The sequence below is a fragment of the Gymnodraco acuticeps genome, unplaced genomic scaffold, assembly GCF_902827175.1.
Source record: "Gymnodraco acuticeps unplaced genomic scaffold, fGymAcu1.1, whole genome shotgun sequence".
Lineage (NCBI taxonomy): Eukaryota > Metazoa > Chordata > Actinopteri > Perciformes > Bathydraconidae > Gymnodraco > Gymnodraco acuticeps.
In genome coordinates this window covers 142889-166003 of record NW_022989981.1, presented here as the reverse complement: position 1 = coordinate 166003, position 23115 = coordinate 142889, and the positions used below count along the sequence as shown (strand labels likewise).

At 41.8% G+C, this 23115-nt stretch overlaps 2 protein-coding genes across 6 annotated transcripts in view; one reads left to right on the top strand and one right to left on the bottom strand.

Moving 5' to 3' along the window:
- The window catches only part of flrt1b (fibronectin leucine rich transmembrane protein 1b), a 37290-nt gene extending 27773 nt beyond the window's left edge, over positions 1-9517 (top strand). For all 3 annotated transcript variants that reach the window (XM_034211866.1, XM_034211864.1, XM_034211865.1), the window contains exons 2-3: positions 1149-2215; positions 4850-9517. In XM_034211866.1, the coding sequence (XP_034067757.1) occupies positions 4864-7065 (2202 nt within the window). In that variant the 5' untranslated portion in view covers positions 1149-2215; positions 4850-4863 and the 3' untranslated portion in view covers positions 7066-9517. The remainder of the gene's footprint in view (positions 1-1148; positions 2216-4849) is intronic.
- Positions 1-23115, bottom strand: part of macrod1 (mono-ADP ribosylhydrolase 1) — a 115461-nt gene that overhangs the window by 82901 nt on the left and 9445 nt on the right. The window lies entirely within an intron of this gene.

Genomic DNA, 23115 nt, shown 5'->3' with positions numbered 1-23115 from the left:
TCTATTTGTGTTTAAGCAAACCACATGATAATTTCCCAGTTGGCTATGTAGTCTACTTACTCTGGGATGAAGTGAACAGGCGAATGTGAGCAGCGGAGCAGTTAATGGCCTTGATGAATCTGTCTCTGTACACTCAGTATGCCTGATGAAAACCTTATATTTCTAAAGCCAGTGTTCACTGGGGGGTTGGATTCTGCACACAAGATACAGGCACTTAACGCGTGATGGTTAATGAAAGCTCAAAAGCTTTGTTTGAAGAAAAAAAAAACGCAGCTATAACACATTGAGTTTCCTTAATGGGAGGTTTGTGTCCGTTGGGAGCTGCGTCTTACGCATATGCAGCGCTGACCTTCAGGAAGTATTTTCATGAGGTACTTAATTTTAAGAGGTATAACTGTTCTGATGGGGATCATTATTTAGCCTGTACGTTTTAGTATTTTATATTGTGCCAACGTTGAAATCCAAAAGTACATCTTGCTGTTGCTTAAAGAAGTTTGCTGAAATAAAAAATAAAGGTTGGAAAGCTTTTTATCTATGCTGCTCCATTAAAGCATCTTTAGCAATACAAATGTAGGAACTAGGGGTGTAACGGTTCACAAACATTTCGGTTCGGTACGTACCTCGGTTTTTAGGTCACGGTTTGGTACGTTTTCGGGACGGCAGAAAAAATTATCACAAAACATGTAATATATATATTTTTTTTAAATTATTATTAAACTGTGAATAATGTATTCACTCAAATAAATACAAAATATAAAACAAACATTAAGGTGCAGCATTTCGATGAACTGAAATAATCTGTATTTGAACGTTACTGTAGGGCTACTAGGAACACATAAGCTGCTGTGCCATACTTTGAATATTTGTTTGATTAAGTTTACAAGTTAAAGAGACATATATAGAATACATGTATAGAATTACAAAACTATTTAGGGATTAGAAAATACACATTTAATGTTGTTCTACTCACCCACTCAAATGTGGGCTCACTTAATATTATTAACTGGTTAAAGGGCTTAAAAGTGTCAGCCTTGTGTGCAATTTGGTTTTGTGAATGATGTGTTCCAAACAGCTCTTCGCGTGAGGTTTAGCAAGGATTTTACACTTTCAAAATGTCTAATACTGTTCTTGTCTGCTGTCTCTCTCAGGGCGCTGTTCACTGACACTCTGCCAGCTGTCCTGCTGAAGCACCACCAGTGAAGTCTTCCTCCAGGATACTCGACATCGCTCTATTTCTTCTAACCTGTGGGGGAACTTTTCACACTGAGCCACGTGACTGGCCTTCCCAGCGCTGCTCAGAGTGCACTACAGTACACACGGTCATCGTGCTTTGCTGCCTCTAAAGATCAGCTGTGTGAACTGAAAAGGAAGCGATTAAAATTTAACAGAGGAGAGTGAGGCGGAAACTGAGAGGGAAGAAGAAAGGAGCCTCTGAACCAAACTGTCACAACCTGTAATCTGCACAGGACCAAACTGTCCATCACAGCCTCAAACATACTCCATTTACCATGAAAGAACTGTGAAATGTAGGTTTTTAATAATTGTTATAATACGACTAATAATCGTAAGGACTCTTAGCTGGATATCTTAGAGCTGTGAAAATCCCACTTATTCTGTCCTTGCTCCTCATTCATTATAACCACTAACTAGTTATTCAAAGCCAGTATAACTGTACTATTCCTGCATGACCCACTGCTTGCATGAGTATCCAGGATTGCTTTTGACTTCGAAGAAGGACCCTTAAGCTCTCAACCATCTTCTGACTGTCGACCCAACTGTAACATTTGGGTGTGGAGCAGTGGCTTCAGAATAAGGCCTCTGGACGCTTGTTGAAGATGACTTGAGCTGGCAGGCCTAAAAGCCCCTTACCCCAGAGAGAGAGAGGAAGAGAGAGAGAGCTTGGCAGTAGGACACACACGACAAAAATGTGGGTGCCGAGGCGGCTTTGAGCCATGCTGGTGTTGCAACTTGCGGAGCCCTGGAGTACAGGCTATCATCATCCCTATCATCATTCACCCAAGCTGAGGAAGATTCAACGGCCCCGAGGAGCGAGGCTACACTTGTGAACCATTCAAAGACAACTTCTTTAACACACAGAAATCCACGGTTACATCTTCAGTCACACACAAAGACACAATAATACTTCTCTTCACAAATCCTTTGATACAGGAAAAACACAGCTGCAGCGGACGCAAAAAGCACAGAGACTGACCAGGTTAGACCAATCACACCCTCGGTCGATCAGACCTTTCTCACACACACACACACACACACACACACACACACACACACACACACACACACACACACACACACACACACACACACACACACACACACACCACACACACACACACACACACACACACACACACACACCCACCACACACACACACACACACACACACACACACACCACACACACACACACACACACACACACACACACACACACACACCACACACACACACACACACACACACACACACACACACACACACACACCACACACACACACACACACCGCACCACCACCACACATACATGTTACTTTCGGCTACGTGATCAGAAAGAACACCAACACACAATGGCTCTGTGCTTGCACAAAGGCTTTTATTTCTGAACATGATTGAAATGTTCAGGGTGGGGGGGCTGCAAAGTGAGAGGTAGGCGAATGCGGAGGCGAGAAAGCTGAGGCCAAGAGGGAGTGAGAAAGAGAAGGTGGGGAAAAACAAGAGGTGGGGGGTCTGCTGCATCTAAATGAAATAGAAACTAAGTCGCCATGAGGGAGAGTGGAAGTCTGGGCAGGAGGACTGAGCTAGAGCTGATTGATCCAATCTCAGTGTGTATCAACGGAGGACTGGAGAGGAAACGATGAAAGAGGATTAGAAAGAGAGATAGGGGAGGAGAGTAGGAGGGCGACTGCACGGACACTTCTGCAAACAAACCTGAGAGTGGTTATAATGAAAGATTACGAAGGGGAGAAAGTGGAGGTGGGCGGATTGGAGAGGTATATGGCGTGAAAAATAAAGATGCAGAGAGAGGAGAGCGCCATAAGGGAGAGCGACAGTTGGAGAGAGTGAGAGGACGAGGCAGGGAGGCGAGAAGACAGAAAATATAAGGATCATTAAGAGGATGTGTCGATAGAAAACCTTGGCATGTACTTTAGGCAAAAACACACAAACAGGTTTGTGCCAAGCCGTATTTATGAAAGGGAAGCGGGGATAGTGTGGCTACGAAACATATGCTAGTTGATATTCATAGAGCATTCCCAATACGGTTTCAGCTCCTACCTTGACACTCCTTTTTGTGTGCATGTGTTCCTCTCCCTTACTTTCTCTGTATCTCAAATGCTGGAAAGGCTGGGAAATAGTCAGATGTAAGCTTAAAATACCAATTAGGAAAAGAGAAAAATAGAGTCTAGGTTGATGCCAAATTGTACGGCTCACACACATGAAATCACATTCTGCTTGTGTCGAGGTGAGACAGGAGCTGGTTGTTGTTGATCTAACAAGCATAGATAGGTACACAAATGCAGCTATTTTATGCACCAATTTCTCCCAGAAAAAGAGCACGCAATCATTCTTTTGCACCAAACTCAGCTGATACTGTCTTGAGTCTTCACTGCCAGAAAACTCATTTCCCCTCTCCTCCACTGACTGTCCAACTCTCCATCTGTCTCCTCCCTCCCTCCCTCCCTCCCTTCCTTCCGTCTATTCTATTGTTGCCATCTCTTGTTTGCTTTGCATGGATTTTGACTGCAGCCAAGGGGCAATTTTGCATCTAGCACTGAGTTCACATTCGAACACACGCACATACACAAGCATGTATGCACAGAAGGGTGGGGAGGGGAAAAAAACTTGCCTTTAGAGGATTTGTTTATCAAATGTGCTGTCAAATCATGTCAGGCATTTCACGTCAGAGTAGATTTTTTTGCCCCAGGCTACCCAAAAGATAGCATTCAAACAAGAGTTCATGTAATTTCTACAATTTTCACTACTGTATATTATTCATATACTATAAACAGTGCGCTGTGGATGCCGAGTGCACTGCCATCATTTTATCTGAATTGTAAATGTATGTTATTGATGTTGGTGTCAGGGAATCGCTAGGAGACATTTCATAAAACATAGACTGAGGAACGTATTAATGTTGCAGAAAAATGCTTCTCTGTCAAATATCTCGCTAAAACATTTCTTGGGATTTCTAGACCACTTTCCTGAATCATTTATATACATTTCACGAACAATAACAACCAAGAGAAAGCATGCATTATACATACATATAGTGCAGTTACAGCAAGTTTACTACTTCTGGTGTCTTCAAAAGAAATCAACAGCACTGTGGGCAATTAATCTGATTTCCTTTTCCTCGACTCTCTTCTCCATTTTAGTTTCATGTCACTCACTCCATTTCAGTTAATCGGCCCGAAAAATTTCTTCCACTCTTTATTTTCGCCATCAAACTGTCACTGCCCAATTTTCTCCATCTTTGTCATCATTCTATTGCTTTCTCTGATTCTTGTAATCTTCTTTGCCCGCTCACTCAACCCTTCATCGCACTCTCCGCCTCTAAATGTCCGTTTGTCTTCTGCTTGGTCGCTCTGACCCATATAATACTGAACAACCCCTACAAACTATCTCCGTCTTTTCTATCCCCAAATCTTCTCCGCCTTTAGATAAAAGAACATTACTTTATACAGTAGGTAGAAAGTACAGCACTTTGTGGTTTGACTTTTTCATAAACCTCTTTTTACTTCAGTTAACTGCAAAAAGTGTATTTGATTTGAGACTCAGTTACAGCAGTGGTACTTAAATCAAGTTTCCCATTTTCTCTCTTTTCAATCAGGAGCTGAGCACAACATGGCGGCTGAGAGTCTTGCTGAGCTCCGCGACTGGCTCTTTCTGCTCCTCCTGTGCCTCACCTTATTGGCTGAGGTGCTGGAACTGGCGGCAGCAGCAATTGCCATGGAAACGGGCGAAGGAGATGAGGGCATTGTGTGTCCCTCTGTGTGCCGCTGTGATGAGGGTTTTGTCTACTGCAACGACCGTGGCCTGAGTATAATTCCTCCCCTACCATTAATGGCTGCCATCCTCTACTTACAGAGCAACCGGGTGAAAAACTCCGGCCTGCCTCCCTCACTGGAACGCAGCACTTCCATACGAGTAATTTACCTGTATGCTAACCATCTGGATGAATTCCCTATACACCTCCCGCCTTCGTTACGGGAGCTCCATCTGCAGGATAATAATATACGAACGTTACCGAGATCAGCTCTGACAAAGTTACCATTACTAGAACGTTTGCACCTGGATGATAACTCTATATCCACAGTTAGCATCCAGGAGCGAGCTTTTTCTGGGACTCCACGGCTTCGACTGCTGTTCCTTTCTCGAAACCACCTGTCAAGCATCCCTGCAGGCATGCCAGCATCCTTGGAAGAGTTGCGACTTGACGACAACAGAATAAGCACCATCCCAACACATGCCTTCCGTGGGCTCTCCTCCCTTCGACGCTTGGTTCTGGATGGGAACCTGTTGGCCAACACGCGAATTGCAGATGACACCTTTTCCCGTCTCTCCAACCTGACTGAGCTGTCACTGGTCAGGAATGCTTTGCAGTCGCCGCCAGTCTACCTTCCTTCGTCTCACCTTGTGCGCCTCCATTTGCAAGACAATGGGATGACTCACATACCACGGGGGGCCCTGGACGGCATGCGGCGGCTTCAGAGGTTGGACCTGTCGGGAAACAATCTGACCACTCTTCCACGAGGGCTTCTGAAGGACACAGAAAGCCTGGAGCTGCTACTGCTGCGAGGAAACCCGTGGTACTGCGGCTGCAACCTTCGCTGGCTCCACGCATGGCTGCACAGCCGGGGGGCTGCGGTGACAGTCAGGGGTCTGACCTGTCAGGGCCCAGAGTCTGTGAGGGGCCAAGCCCTCAGAGAACTAGCCTCCCTGATGGAGCAGTGTGAAGGCCCTCCTGGTGGTCCCGGTACTGGAATGGGGATGAACCCAGCAGAAAAAGATGGAGGAGGTGAAGATGACATTGGAGGGGGCCAAGCTGTGGCTTCGGTTCCCCATGGCAGCAGCACCACATCTCCTCTGATGGTCCCCACTCAAGGATCCCTCTTCACCCTTATCGCCAAGCGGCCGGGCTTTGTTATACCTCTGCCTCCCGGTGAAGGGGGGCAGGTCTCTGGAGAGGCCCTGGAGCTGACTGTAAAACCTCTTTCTCCGGACAGTGTGCTGGTGAGTTGGCTTTGCCCCGAACCGGCACCCTCCTTTCGTCTGTCGTGGCTGAGGTTGGGAAGCACTGCATCTCTTGGTTCCATAACAGAGACTCTAGTACCTGGAGAGAGGAGGCAGTACTTCCTTACCCAGCTTACCCCACGCTCCCATTACCTCATCTGTTTGCTGCCACTAAGACAGGAATCCTCTTTTGGGGGTTCCAGCATGGGTTCATCTCGAATTGGCAGCATGGACACAGACAGTAAAGACTCGATCCCGACCTGCGCTCAGATAGAGACTGGAGAGGCTCAGGTCAGCGCAGGAGGGGAGGGGTCTGATAAAGACGGTAAGGACTCAGAACTAACAGCCCTGCCATTGGCTGGGATCATAGGTGGTGCCACAGCATTAGTAAGCCTGCTGTTAATCTTTGGCATATTCTGCTGGTATGGACAGAGATCAGGCTATGTGTCCGGGGACTCAGGTACATATGGCAGGGGCCGGGGTGGAAAACATTATGATGACTATGTTGAGTCGGGCACCAAGAAAGACACTTCCATCTTAGAGATCAGGGCACCTCCTGCAGGGTTTCAGATGACAGCTATGGCCCATCAGCCCCTGCAGCCTAAGCTGGAGGACGTCACCTACATCCACACTATTTTTCCCTCTTCTTCCTCTTCCTCTTCCCAAGCTAACGGGACATACAGGAGCAGCCATGGAGCCGGCAGCCTCAATGGCACCATCCTCAGCCAAACCAGCCACCATCGTGTCACTTATGGTACCAACCGGGGATACCGAGAGGGTGGGATCCCCGACATAGATTATGCCTATACGTGATGATCCACAGAAACACTCCCTGAACCACTAATGCCCGGCGCCATTTCTATGATGACGACCCCTTGGCTGGTGGCCATTTGTCCTTGGATTCCAAAGTACCCTCTGTGCCTCTGATGGTTCAATTCTGATTGGTTTGCTAAGTAGAAAAGACTGATTTTGGCTATGTTGAATTGACATTGTTGTTGAGTGACAGAAGTAACAGTCCTACTATACTCTACTACTGTATACTACTTTATACAGAAAGACTTTCTTTCAGCGCTGATTACAGCTATACATGGTTACGTTTTCTCTTTTGGATATCTCAGTGTCTTTTAAACCTACTGTTCTTCTCGGCTCATTATAATACACAGTAACTTATTTGAGGTTGATATACTAGGCTTAGCTGATTTAGCAGGAGATATATTTATTATATGAGGAAAAGGCACTTGATGTGTATAGAGATAGGTCTCATATCTTCCTACCAACTGTAAGCTCTGTGCTGTATAGATACAAGGGATGACAGAGGGAAAAATCAATGGTTGTTATAACCCACAGATGACAATGCATCATGGTTGACATGAAAAGATGTGTTCCTAGTGTCCCCTTTCCCTCTAGTTTATTCCCCTCCTTTTTAATTTTAACACGTTTCAGCCTCTTTCGCTTTTCTTTTTTTTTTGGCTGTGGCTCTTTCCTTTTATTTCTCTTGTGTCTTTTGTGGTGCCGTGAGCAGAGGACGACTTTGTTCTCGCTAAGGGAGCTGACAGCAGTGATAACAGTTCTGACAGAGACAGGAGACACAAACCACAGAATGGGGAGACTAATGAGAGGGGGAGAGAGAGAGAGCAGGGGTGATGGATATATGGATGGTAATAAAATAAACAAGACAAGGAGAGAGAGGGGTGCTGTTTTGGGAATGGAGGCGCTGAGAGAGGTGTGTTGGCTAAAGGCAGACAGCGAGGACAGAAAATGAGAGACAAAAGGAAGATGAGGAAAAAAGGGCGTGTGACAAATTCAGCGGCAGGAGGTAGAAAAGCAGACAAAAGGAAGAAGTTGGGGGATCAAGAAGGATGCAGGCGGGGGGAAAAGAGGGGTGATCACTGGAATATTGTGTAATCATCATCCAAAATGTTACCCAAGTTTTACCCTCAGTGTATCCACTGCTGAACTCAGCAAATACGTGACTTCACACTTCCATCAAGGACTGATGTTTTCAGTTTCCTGTGATCAAAATTGAAAGAATCAAACTAAATTGTTACAGCAGTTTTCGCCTGTATCTTTATCATGACATGGAACCATTAAGATGCTAATGTTTGTAGGACACAAGGAGAATAAGGAATTAAAGACAATCAGAGAAAAACACAAGTAAAATAATTGCCACGACTGCAGGATAAATGACTAGCTTGAGAAGGACAGCTATTCAAATCTCAGAATTAAGAAAAAGTATGTACCCACGTTCCCAATTTCTATTGTAGTCTGGTCTTATTAAATTACATTTGCAAATGAAGTGTAAGAAACGTAATTATACATCTTAAAATAGTAACCCATTATCATCTTGAGGCTGGTTAAACCTACTTAATTGAAATAAGTTTTAGCAGCTAATGATTTTGTGCGGAATTCTCTTCTCATAACTCTTTGCTAAAAATGTATTCATAACAATCTGTCTTTCCAATTTTAATCTGAAAGTTGAAGTTGTAAATGTTTTATAGATATTTAAAATACAAGTAGGTATACGTGTTGGCAAAATTAATTATCTCAAAGTATGTCTCAGTAAAAAATCCCAATACTACAAAATATATTTAAATTTGCATTCTCTGAGAAAAAGTACATTCGATGACAAATGTCATACAGTTTTACAGGCCAAAGTCCAGCATAGACAGTCATAAACAGGGATCCCAGCCTGACCGCTACACTGTGCAGTTTAACAAACAAACATATGAAGAACACAAACACACCGCATGAAGAAGGACGCAGCACCTGCTCTCCGACTGCCTCTCACTGACTACACTAATATACTTTACTGGAGGAGGAACATCAAAGGACACTAACAAACAGCCAGACATGAAAAGAGAAAAAGGAGAGGGTGGAGAGTGAGAAATAAAGAGCGAGGCCGTAGAGGGAAGGATCCTGATGAGTGATATTCATGTACACAGAACCTCCAACCGATTCTTACTTACAGAAGCTCTCTTTCTCTTTTCCGACCTGGGTTAATGTCGTAACCAGTCGTATAGGACCAGCTCGTGCGGATTTTTTTATTTTAGCTGCATTTATTATTTTCTTTTTTTAAAGAGCATTGAAGCTTCATTTTTTATTCTGTGCAAAAAAATCATTTTTCCTTCTGAAAATGTCACCCTCAGACGTGATAATGAAAACACTCTTATGTATAAACATAAAAATGGATGCAACACGCTATTCCATTTATTGGTCTGTCGTCTTTTTTTCTACAAGGATGAATAAAGACTTCTAAAAAGAAAAAGTAGTTCCTTGTGTTTTCTCTGTGCTGTTTGAGGGGCTGTGCTGTGTGAGTGAGTAAGTGTGTGTGTGGGGGGTTCATTAAATCTGAAACAAAGGCTGACGATGTCAAATAATGCACTGGATGGCTTAAAAAAAATCTAAATCAATGGGATTCTCAAGTTTATTAATACGATTTATGACGAGATGGCATGGACCTCGTTAAATCACACACACTGGATGAATACATCAGCTGCTCCAATTCAATTTGAAAAATTTTGCCAGGCCAAAGCAGACGCATGTGTTTTTATACCGAGAAGTTTGCGTAATAATGTGCACCAGGCAACATGAGAAACTGTATGTACATTTGTATGGATGCATTTCTGCTCTTTGCTCCAGAAGACATGCCTCTCATTCTAAGTGAGTGCTAATACTTGTGTAAGCGTGGATCAATATAACGAACGGGGGAGTGTATAAGTGTCCATCTAAGAGTAACTGCTCATGTTGGGTGCTTGTGAAGGACAGAGTCAGAAGGAAATGTACTTTATGTAGATAGAAATGGGTTCTTTTACTGTCTGTGTCTGAGAGGGAGATAAAAACAGGCTTCATGTGAATGTTTATCTTAAGGATTTTCAAATTATACGTTTGTGTGTGTGCACCAACATATGCTGTGAGTGTGATGCAGCTGTAGCTCCACGCCTGTGCTCTTAACGACAATACCCTGAGTTCTCATCAGTCATTATGGAGGCCTTTCACTGTCGCAGTCCATTATCTAGCGTCAAGCCCTCTAGCTTAATTATTCCAACTCACATTAAACCCGACAAAAAGATGTATGCTAAGACTCGAGCACATATCTGAGCCTGAAATGAATTATTGCACTGCAAGAAAATAGGATCAAAATTGATTTTTCAGATGAGCCTGTATTGTGTTACTCAAATAGTAAACATCTTCAACATATCAAATCAATCTACATTGATGTGCATATGAGCACAACAGTAATGCCTCTATTTAAATGGCTTTTGATTCAGGACATTTCTGAATACTTCCTCCATTATAATACCTCTATTTCTCTAACAAATGAGCTCAAAAAAAGATTCGCAATAAAATGGCCAGTTGCATTTTAAACTACTAGCTCAGTGTTTTCTCCAACACAGGGCTGTTAAGAGTGATGTAAAGCTGCATTGCACGATAAAGTGGCTTCCTTTGTTTGCATGCATTATAAGCTTCTTTAGCAAAAGGTCAACGTGTTCCCATAAATGCCTGCATTTGGTTGAAGGTATGAATGCATGCAAACAACCAGCCAGCTATGCTGAATACGAGAACAGAATAATTTCCACATCATTTATCTTTTCAGATAAAATGTTCCTACAAGTTTGCATCATTCACGGAAGGTGCATTCACAGCAGTTAAGGCCACCAAGAAAATAAACAGATGCAATATACAAATCATGAGTGAGCAAGAAATAGGAATACTATAAACATGTAAGTGCGTGCACAAACAGCAATGCTTAACTATAAACCACTAACCCTAACCATGTCTCTATCCGTCAATCCAGCTCAAGACAAACATGAGCTTTAAGGTGTTGTTGGCGCACACCACACACACACACACACACACACACACACACACACACACACACACACACACACACACACACACACACACACACACACACACACACACACACACACACACACACACACACACACACACACCACACACACACACACACACACACCACACACACACACCACACACACACACACACACACACACACACACACACACACACACACACACACACACACACACACACACACACACACACACACACACACACACACACACACTTCGAGTGCCAGGGGAATAATGGTCCCAATGTAACGCAAAACACTTTATTCTCACCCACTGCAAGAAACCAGTGAAATACCTCAGAGGTATGAACTAATCTAACAACAACAAAAACAACAAAACATTAAGCCTTGGTGGTCTGGATTCCTCTGTAGCAATAGATGGAGACGACATCACTGGAATAAACAAGGCTGAGAACAAAGTAAGACAGACTGTATGAGTTAGGCTGTCTGTCAGAAGAGGAGCCACTTTGGTGCCACTGCAAGACGTTTCAAGTGATGGAAAAAAAAGTATGTCTGCCATAACCATGCTGAGAGCATGTACAAATAGATACATTGCCCTTGTACCACAGTGGTCCTCAATTCAATTTCCAAGCCTTGTGTGTATTTTTTTCTGCTTCATGAGCCCATATACCATTTTATTATTTTCTAACCTGCTTTTAGTATGTAAGAAATCATCTGAAAATGAAGAAAATAAAAACATTTATAACCTCACGCAGGGTCATTCTCTGTCTGTCTGACATTAGGAGAAAAGTTGATGGTCTCTTTTTTCTTTACGATAAACCATCATGCATTCAGTTTGATCTCCTGACTTCACAGGGAAATGTGAGGAGAAACTGTGGCTGAGGAGTGCTTCAGGCTCCTGCTGGATGGGGTCCTCCAGAGCTCTCAGCCTTCACTCACGGTCGGCTCGCTGCCCACCTCTCCGGGGCTCAACACTCTGGACCGACCGAGCACTTGTAGTTATGGCAACTTGTGATTCCTTTGGAGTACTGACTCTCAGACGTTCTTCAGCAGAGAGAGACACATCGCACCAAAAACATAAATGAACCCTAGGAACACAGTGGAAAGTGGATTGTGATCACACTAGAGGTCCATCATTTATTAAATTATCTACAAAGGCTGATCAATTTAATGATAAAACATTTGAAATTAATAAAATATTCTCAAATGAATGGAATCACAACTATTGATCTACCGTAATTTAAAGATAAATATTATGTTACTGCTCTCCATCTTTGTTACAATTAGTTACAACGTCCAGTTTACAGTTTTAAAATTGCTTTTGATGTTCAAAACTTTGATGAAGCAGTTAATTAATTTAATACAAATGCCAGCCTAGAACTTGCTCATCATATAAAACCCTTAAAAAAGCATAACCCTTAATGTTTGATAAATTCTTGAGACCGACCATTTCTCTATAAACACATCCACACTATAATGTGCAAAGATTAACAGCTCATACATGAATGCAGAAAAAGGTCTCGCTCATGCATATGCAGACCACTATCCTGTCACATGCTGTTGATTTTGCAGGAGTCACGGAGTAAAGGGTGCAAGGGTGTAATACATCTTTTCAGTGCTTGTTACTGTGATTGAGGTGTCCTTTTTATCCCACTACATCACAGTGCCCTTGACTTTTTTATAAAAGAGAAATACACCTGCATTTTGCATTCGGTTTACTAGACACACCAGAAAATATCACATTTTTACTTTCAGGGCTGAATATGCTTCATTTGTTAATCATAATTGTGAAAAATAAAGACTCTTTATTGTGCACAGAAAACAGATGTTAACCAATTATAGCTCTATCTATGACAATAAATTGTACTGCACAATATAAGCTGCTGAGTTCTTTCTCTATTCCCTTGACTTCATTCCTCTTTACAGACTGTACAGGATGTTTATGACCATGCCTACGTTGACCTTTTAGCTTGTGGCACTGTAAACGGCACCTACATGTTCTACTTTCAGCAAACAATATACAACGTAAGAACTGTTGGACTGATTGATTGACCTGTCCATCAGTCCGGCTCTAACCACCAACAATGGTGACAAAAGGATGAGTGGATAAACAGTTCCTATAAATAGTCTTGTAATATCCTAAACTGTGATAATGCAGCGGGGCCGACAGCCTGAGCATCGGGCACCACTTCACAACAACGCCTAAAAGATCGCAATTACAAGATGGTAATTGTGCGCTGTGTGTGCTGCGCGTACTCTCTGCGTGACTTGTGTGTGATTATGTGACAAAAGCATCGTCTGCGATGAGGACATGAGAGCAGACAATGGAGAGACAGGAAGAGGACTCAGGGTTAGATCCAGGCCCATTTTGGAGGTTACAATGATACATGCTTTGTACTTGTTCACTAAACTATGATTACAAAGATGACAGAAAATGGAGCCTTATTGAAAGGCTTTATAATAATTATTATTCAAATAGCACTCACTACAATGAGGATAATCTTCTACCAATGTGCTTTTAATTTTCGTATCTTCATTTTTTCTCATTTAGTCTTACGTGGCTCGGTTCTCGTCAACATCCTTTGCACAGCTGGTTCAGTGGAACAGGGTTTGATTCAAAATGTCAAAAGTCTGGATGAGAACAATCAATCATCAAAGGTTGATAAACTCATTAAAAAAGCCATTCATCAGGTTATTGTGGGGCCACTTAGTGTGGTTTTTTTTAAGCAGCTGCTCAAGTATTCGACCACAGCAGCCAAGGAGACGGGGACTTTGGATGCACAGCCAAATACTTAATGCTAGGCTTATTACTAAAAACCAATATTTGGTGCACTATTATTATCATAAAGAACTGGGAATGCAAACGATTATTGCTACACTAAGGAGTGCATTAAGTGAGACGGCATAGAAAATTGAACTCTGCCCTACACAAGGAAAGACATACACGTTTGACAGCTGGCTGCTCTACAAACTGCACATTATTGGCACACTGTCACAACCTCAGAGGACTTACTTTATATACTGTAATATAAATAAGTCTTTTCACATTTATTTTGCCATTTTAAATGTAAAATGAAGCCACTGTCTCATCATCTAAGCCTACACGAATACTTAAAGTTAAAGCAGGTTTAGCTCTTCTACATTATGCTATAATCACTTTGTTTTATTCAAATTCATTGTTTTCAAAGAGCCTCCATAAAATACATTTTGGTTTGACTGTACACCTTTTAAATTGGGGAAAGTTTGACTTTTCTTTTTAACTTGTCCAAAACAGAAGATCTGACAACATGCCCACTTTATGTAACGAATGTCCAGGAGAGTGGAGGAGAAAGTGTAAGGAAAGATTTGTGGCTCTTTTTTCATGTGTCTCACATAGGGTTGCAAAATTCCGGGAATTTTCAAAGATGGAAGCTTTCCATGGGAATTAACGGGAATTTATGGGAATAAACTGGGAATGTTCTAAATTGAAGGTTGGCTCTTCAACTATAAATATAGTTGGGGAAAATATATTTCAGCATAATCTTGACTAAAACTAACAGATGCCATTCAAGTACACTTATATCCATGCCATAGCACACTGCTTACTGCATGGCTATTGAGACCACACCCCCTACAGGCACTGTGCATTCCTCCATCACATGCACAGATGATTTCGAGAAGACTGGATCACACTTTTGAGCCCAAAGCACAAGACAAATGAAGCCACATCTTTTCATTTAACATTTTGAATGGGACTTTGTGGGGATTTTTGAATGGGGGGTGCATTTTTGTTCATTTTTTAATGAGTGGGGTTGGGGGGGATGAGTAATATTTAACTCAACATTCCTGTTTTTGTTCTTCAATTAAACAAATAATTGTTCAATAAAATAATTAAAACGTGTTCCGTTCTACTGAAATTAAAAAAAATAAAATAAAAAAATCTGTTGAAATGTCACGTTTTTTGTTTAATTTTGCATCAAATATTTCCAAAATTCTCCTGCTTAACTTCCCATGGAAACTTTCCGGAAATGTATCGGAAACTTTCCGCCCCTTTGCAACCCTAGTCTCACATCAACTTCAGTCACTTCTTTTGCCTTTGAGGAGTTACTGCCCAGAACTGTGTGATGTTATTCCCAACGTATTAGACAACAAAGTCAAGAAAAAGACAGAGCTCATGGACAGAGTTCAGGAAGGCAGTGGGATGCAGTCAGGGAAAGAACAGGATGGCAGGCTGTTCAGCAGCCTGATCATCACACTGAACTGCCGTTGCACTCGTTCCATTCGGCGTGACATGGTGTTCATGTTAGCTGATATCTTGTTATGAGGGGTAATGTTCTAACCATTAATTATCAAGTTAGACATTTGTAACGTAATATCCAGTCAACATGGAAGCTATGGTGGTAGAGGATGGAAGTACTAACAATTTCACAAAGTCTAACGAAATAAATATTCATCTATATTGCACCTACGCTCACTCAGAACATTTGCAAACAATCAGTGCATTTCATAGTTTGTCCTGCGACTGACAAATGTACCTTAACTTAAGACAGGGCATAAGAACTAAATTGAATCAACTGCTTCCTCCTCAGAGCCTTCAGAAGATCTTCTCCAATCCAACGAGGGGTCACAACGCTGCAAACAAACATTTTTGAACGCAGCACTTGTCTTGATGACAGAAGCTCTGATGGGCCAAGTGCTGATGATCAGGCTGACTCCTTTTCTCTTTTCTCTTTTACTCCTTCATTCACTCCATCTCCTTCCATCTCCCACATCGGCCCAATCAGGCTAATGAGGCTCGCACTTCCTCCATCCCTTCCTGCTCACTAAAGTGCCGATTGATTGGAGGGGTGGGAAAGCTTTTAACAAGGGAGGGGTGGGAGAGAAATAATTAGCACGAATGAGCTTTTCTGCAAACTCCTTCAGTTTAGCTTTTCTTTTTCCGTTTATTTACTGACCTGGACAACATTAAGGATTAACTCTCCAAGGGTACGTTAACTTCTCAATGTCAGGGTGTAAATCAATCTGAAGCTGTAAACGGAGTCCCGTTTGTCTATTAACAATGTCTCCCTCCTTTCAGGTCACAGCACTCCAATGATGTGTAAGTGGGAGCCGTAAAGAATAAAGAAAGTGAAAGGAGAAGAGGAATCTGTGGTGATGCACCATGAAGAATCTGAGTTTTTCTCCCATCTTCCCACTCAAAATTGAGACACAAACTCGCCATTAGAGCATCCCGCGGAAATTCGGGGCACTGAACCTTGAAAGCGTACATTTTACCGTACACATGGTCCAACTGACCAGTACAGAGGTCTTTCTGAGAGTTGTAGCGTAATTAACTCGGACAGATCTGGACTGAAAAAACTAGAGCAGCAGCACTGTCTAAATACATGCTGCAGCCAATGGCACGGAGTCAATGCATCCTCTAAACGTAGCCTGTGGCAAAGAGACAGATCTAAGAGGACAGAGTGAACATAACAACACTTCAGTGCAGTGATAAAAAGTGTGAATTTCAAGCGCCTATTAGCTATAGGAAAACAAGGGCACGGTCAGCTGTGTGCATGTTAAGAAACCTATAAAAAAAAAAGCATTATTTGAAAAGCGAGCAGAAATCTAAAGCTGAACAAAAAGAAAAAAACAGTTTGAAATTAAATTTGAATCGTAGAGACCCTGATTCCTCACAGTGGTGGGCCTCAGGTCGTCTTAAGCCTTGAAGATTAAATACAGCCACAGCCTTTAATTAATTTTCCATCAAAAGTGAGCCACTTAAAGAAGGCGTGGAAGACTTATTTTATTTTCATTTGATATGTATTTTTAAATCATAAGGAGAATTAAGTGGGAGCAAAACAAATACAGAGAGAAATGTATCTAACTTGGTATTTGTTTTTTTAGAAGCAATATTACTGTACAGGGAGCATGTTAAGTATACATTTCATTACATTACATGTCACTTATTAGACGCTTTTATCCAAAGCGACTTACATACTCAATACTGTGGGCAATCCCCACAGGAGCAATTTGGGGTGAAGTGTCTCAGGGACACAACGACATGCTGACTGCAGTGGGGTTTGAACCTGTGATAATAATAATAATATATCATTTCATTATTAATTTCATTCATTCACTTACGGGCATATAAATACACTTTTTTTTATATATATACACAGCATCTATAAAGACAGTCTTTAAAACATAAAAAAAAAATTATAATCAAACACATTTATGATGAGACAGTTGCTCTTACTAATCAAATATAGTAATGTAAAGGTCCTTCAGTGCTGTCTGTGGCTGTAACTCCAAAGGACACCAAGCGACATTGGCTACAGATTTAAAGCCTTTAGAGCAGTGGTCGCCAACCAGTCGATCGCGATTGCGGACCGTTAAAGAAAAAGTAACAAAAGAAAGAAAAATAAAATAAAAATAATAATAATAATGTTTGAAAATACGTTTTTAGATGTAAACCTATCATCCACCGCAGGTGCCACTTGATTGACGTATATTTGAGACACCTCAATAATATAATACATTAACCGTGCTTTACGTGAACATCATCATGACACAAGAGAGGACGGCAGGACTGCAATTTCCCGTGTTCAGTGAATGCAACAGAGGAAAGTCACCAGACCAATCAGAGAGTTGCATGTACACGTGTGCTTGTGTCATTCAAGCTCGGCTCTGTGTGTGTGTGTGTGTGTGTGTGGCAATAGCGCATTTAGTGTGATGTCAGACTGAGGGGCTCAGGTGAGCTAAAGGACTTTAGAACGGTTTTGTCACAAATTATTCAAAAGATTATTTCCGCGGCACACCTTCATATGATCATTATAGTTATACAAACAATAAGAGAATAAATGAAAAACAGGTATGAAATACTATATGGCAGTAAAACAAGAATACAGTTTGAAAGGGGAGTGATTTGTAAAATATCCATAAAGAAAATCTGTTTACAGTTGTGTTTCATATGGGTGCTGAGAGAGGTATCCATATATCTCTTCATGTTGCTCTCAAAGTGCACCAGATTGATGCATTCAACTTCAATATTTAATCCCCCCGGACCCCCCTAGAGGAGGTGAGGACCTAGAGGAGGTGAGGACCCCCCTAGAGGAGGTGAGGTCTGCCCCCCACTCATAAAAAATAGCACTTTACTCCTGCCTATATGCCGTGAGCTGATTATGGAGCCTTCATTGTAACAGTAATTCAGATGCAATTAGCCTATAAAAGGCCTCAAATTGGAAGCACTGTCTGGGCCGTCTTTTTCACTCAATTCTGCAATAGGTAGATCTCGCCTTTCACCTAGGCCGAGGTCGGTGATCTTGGGCTTAAAAAGGTTGGTGACCACTTCTTTAGAGCAATCGATTACTTTTTTTTAATATTTGACATTAATCGACAATATTAAAGGTGGGGTAGGTAAGTTTCAGAAACCGGCTCGAGATACACTTTTTGTTATATTCCGTGGAATGCTCTTAACATCCCGATAGCAATGAATATCTGAAGTGCTTTGACAAAAAATCCATAAAAAAATGTCATCTGTGGAAGCCGTAATACTGTAAAAAGTTGGGCCGGCTAAACGGATTGGTTGTACTTTTTACAGTATTACGGGTTCCACAGATTGCCGCCCTGTCTGTCAGCCTTCCATCTCGTGCACGCACAAATGTATCTCGTGCCCTCATTGGGCGTGCCGTCATTGCGCGTTCATGTGTGTTGGAGGAGGTGCTCTGTAAGGAAGTCTGAAGGAAGGGGCGGATTCTTTTCGGCTGTGTACTTTCAAATTTTAGTGCACTCGAGCCGGTTTCTGAAACTTACCTACCCCACCTTTAATTGACCAATAATTAGCATTTTTCAAACAAAAATGATTATTTCCAGGCTCTCAAAATGTGAAGTCTTCCTGTTTCCTGTCCAAATACTAGTGAACTTAATAACTTTTGGTTTTGAACTGTTGATTGTATAAAAACAAGCAATTTGAAGCCATTTTTGTAACATAAAATAAAAAATGGCAAAACATAACAAACAACAACAGTAGTGTATTTCTGTAGGCCTGATGCATTTCTTTAAATTTGCATCACAACTAATACAAACAGAAGCAACTAAATAATTAGCTATTGCTGCAACTGTCACAATATTAGAAACATTTACCATAATCAACGCTGACTTGGTATTGTTGGTATTCTTTGTGGTAAAGCACAAGACCCCGGCCCTGCCTTTGACCCTGCTTATCACAAACACTTAACGATGACCTTCCAGTTTAAAATCTGTACAGATAAGAGTTTGACACATTTTCCCCTCACACTCTTTTATTGGCTTTTGCACAGCACATCTTTCCACTAAAAATATAAAATGGGTTAACGTCTCCATGTGGCTCACTTGATGCTGTAGGTGTGTTCCGGTTCAGTAAGGGAGTAGTAGTATTTGGAAATGGAATGTAAATGTCAGACGGGTTCCATCTTTAATGTGATTTTCCAATGAACAAAAATAAAGAGAAACAAAAACAAGTATTAATTTCTAAGGAACAATATAAATAAAAACAACACCCTGATCGAATAAGTCAGCAGTTGATTTAATGATGGGGGCTCTGTGTTCAGAGCGTGCTGTTTCCATGCAGCTAAATAGCACACACCTGCCATCAATAAAAGTATTTCTGCTTAAAACCTGATTAACGTCAGCTGGTTCTGTAGGATTTGTTTGAATGATAGCCATGGTTGCAGAGAGTTACCAAAGAAACTGGGGGATCTAATTGTTGAAAAGTATCAACAGGGGAGACATTTGAAGGCATTACATGTAACATGGAGCACTGGGGAGTTTTTCCTTGTTCACTGCATGGGTCTAATGACAGAGGATGTAGTATTCTGTAAAACCCCCAGAAACTATTTAAGATATTGGGCTATACAAATCAAATGTAATTGATCGATTGACTGTCAAAATGAACATCAGTGGAGAAAATGTAGCACCACAGAGAAATTGCAAATAAAGGACAACTCTCCCAAGGCGAGGAAAGAACGAGGAGAAGAGCTACTAAGAGGAACACTGAAGGAACTACAGGAATTTCTGGCACGCACTAATCACTCCTTGCATGTGACCAACAACTCTGTATTCTGGCCATCTGGGCGAGGTAAAGGGTGGCAAGATGGAAGCCCTTTCTTTCAAAAAAGAAGATCCAAGCCTGTCTGAATTATGACAAAATATTTACTCAACCCCAAACCATGTGAGAGAATGTGTTATGGTCTAATAAGAGAAAGGTTAAACGTTTTGGCCCTTGACCTAAAAGATAATTCGGCACAATGCCAATAGAGCTCATTATCCAACGAACACCTTTCCCACTGTGAGGCACGGTGGTGGTAGCAGGTGGAAGCAGCCCCAAAGCATCTCTGCTGGGTCAGGGGATCTTGTCAAGATAGACAGGATAATGATAAGCTCCAAATGTCAAGATATTTTGGCACAAAACCTACTGGCCTCTGTCAGAAAGAGGAATTTCACATTCCATCATCAGAATGACCTAAAGCACATACAAGTCGACCAAGGCACGGCTTCAAAAATGAAAACTCAGAGACTTCAGCCGAATCAGGGCCCTGACCTCGAGCTCATCAAGAAGATGTGGGGAGAAAGAGAGCTTTACACAGGAGAAATGCAAAAGGTGCTTCCACAAAACAATAAATGGGCAGTGTGCAGACTCATGTTCTAAATAATTAACTACCTGCTTTTTTTCTATGGTTTTTTGCTTGGAAGATCACATTTGCTTAGAAGATCACATTAAATATGGAACTAGTCTGACATTTAAATTGTGGTTATTTCTGTCTCTACATTACAATAACCTGCAATGTCATAAGGCTGTGTTTACTTTGTATACCTACTGTAGCTCGTTGACTCTAGAGTGGTCTAGGTTTTGACAGCACATCATATTTACTCTGAAACTGAAGCAGCATCAGCAATAGCAATTTGCCTCTGTAAGTGCCTGTGTGTTCAGACAGTTGACGGGCATATTGTGAGAACGTGTCCATTAGCACCGCTTCACAAAACACATACGCAGCGCAGTGGGGATACTGCTATAGGAACTAAAGCCAAGGAAGTACAGTTACTACAGCAGGGAGAAGCAGTGCAGTTCATGAGGGATCTGTAACCTGTTCTGCTTCAGAGCAGCAGCCTTTCAACCCATTATACTTTATGAGTAAACAACACAACCTTAAACCATAATGGCCTTAGAGTGCAGACCTCCACCAAGGCCAAGGGTGTATTCACATGCTCCCTTTTTGAGTTGAGAAGTAATTATTTTGCACTTGGTGTGTACATGTGTATAAACAGCAGGTTGATAATTATTTTCGTGTTGTTGTATTCAACTCGAGGAAAACCTTTGAAGTGATTTTCCCAGAAGGCAACAAATTGTTCAGATTATTCCGACACTAAATGAATGCAGCACAAACACCAAATCTTGCAATGTTCACGAAAGTAAAACATAATGCATATATTACATTGGTGATTTTGATTCGCTATAAAATATAACGTTATACTTTAACTATGCTTCATTCTTCAATCAAGAAAACTGGGCCAGTCATTTTTATATAATCCTGCTGTCAGCAGAAAGACAAACAGACAGACAATATGAGCATAAAACATAAACATCCTCGGTGGAGGAAATTAATTCGTAAAAAGGAAGAAAGGTCTGCTGAGAGGAGCGGGAAGATTTTAATTTCATCTTGCTTTCATTTAAAAGTCCCGTATGCATCAAAACACACACAGATAAATACAGTCAGGCAAACTTTAAAGCATCTGTTTTGAGGCTTTCTTAGAGCACACAAACATGTAAGATATCTGTCTGCGATAGCAAACTTGGTGTGACATTTTGCATCTTGTAATATGAGCCTGTCCTAAGAGGAGCTGACAAGAGCTCTAGGGTGGATGTAGGGTAGCTGCAGCACAGAGAGACATAGAGAGCACACACTGTGAGGGCCTCTGGGGCCTCGACCGTCTCTGTTCTGGGCTTTTCATCACCTCCCCTGAACCTCGTCACTAACAGGGAGGCTGGCTGGATCATAACAACACGTCCCAGCTGATTAAAACCTTGGATAAGTAACTTGATGAAAAAATGGCAGCTATCTAAGGGTGACAAGCAGCCTTGAAAACATTAATTCCTCAGGCAAGAAAACAATTCTACAGCTGGCTACAACTTGATTATCCTCTAATAAGGGCTACATGATGTACATACTTAAAACAAACAGAATATCAAAAGCTTAGGCACTGAGACTGGAGTAGATACTGTGGCATTCAAAGTAGATCTGTGACAAAAATCACTTAATCCCTGCATGGCCTGATGCTGGAAAATCCCTTATAAAGTGGTTAAGCATGCAAAGATTTCCAATCCATGTCCTCTATTACCCCCAGTCAAATGTGGAAAAGGCAGCTAGAGGTAAGATCTGAAAAACAATTGTAGTCGCTTTGTAGCAATTTACACCAACAAGTCAAGCCTGACAATCTTCCATACACACTCTAGCACAGTGGCGAAAGCCCGTAAGTCTGCCAGGCTGATTTTCGCGCTAGTGTTAAGCTCTTCTGACAAAGCCAGCTAAGAATCAGTGAAGCCTTGCAGAAGGACTGTGACGCTCTGTCACTGTAGGGTAATGCTCTTGTAAGGGGTCTTTACCTGCAGGACCAAGGGTCCCCCCGGGTTTATCCTCTTAAATTCACCATACAGGATCAGTGAGCACATCTCTCCCACCTTTTTCCTCCAGCTGTTCTAGATGATGTCCTGCTGTCTGAGTGTACTCGTTCATGCCTTCCTTCTGCACCAATGCCCTCATCTTGCTCATCCTCTACGACCCTAAATCCTCATAACTAACCCCCACTACAGCTATCAGTCATCATCAACCACAGCCTTCTCTGGAATCAATAAAAGATGTTCCATCGCTGGGTTGAATTTATATTGCACCCGATGGAAGCATCCAAGCTCAAAAAACACTGATGTTCAATAATTAATGCTGATCCCACACACCCATCCGCATATAGTGTTTTGTAATAATGCATCATTAAGTTTAAAGATTTCAGCTCTACTGATATCTTCAGTTCAAGATGT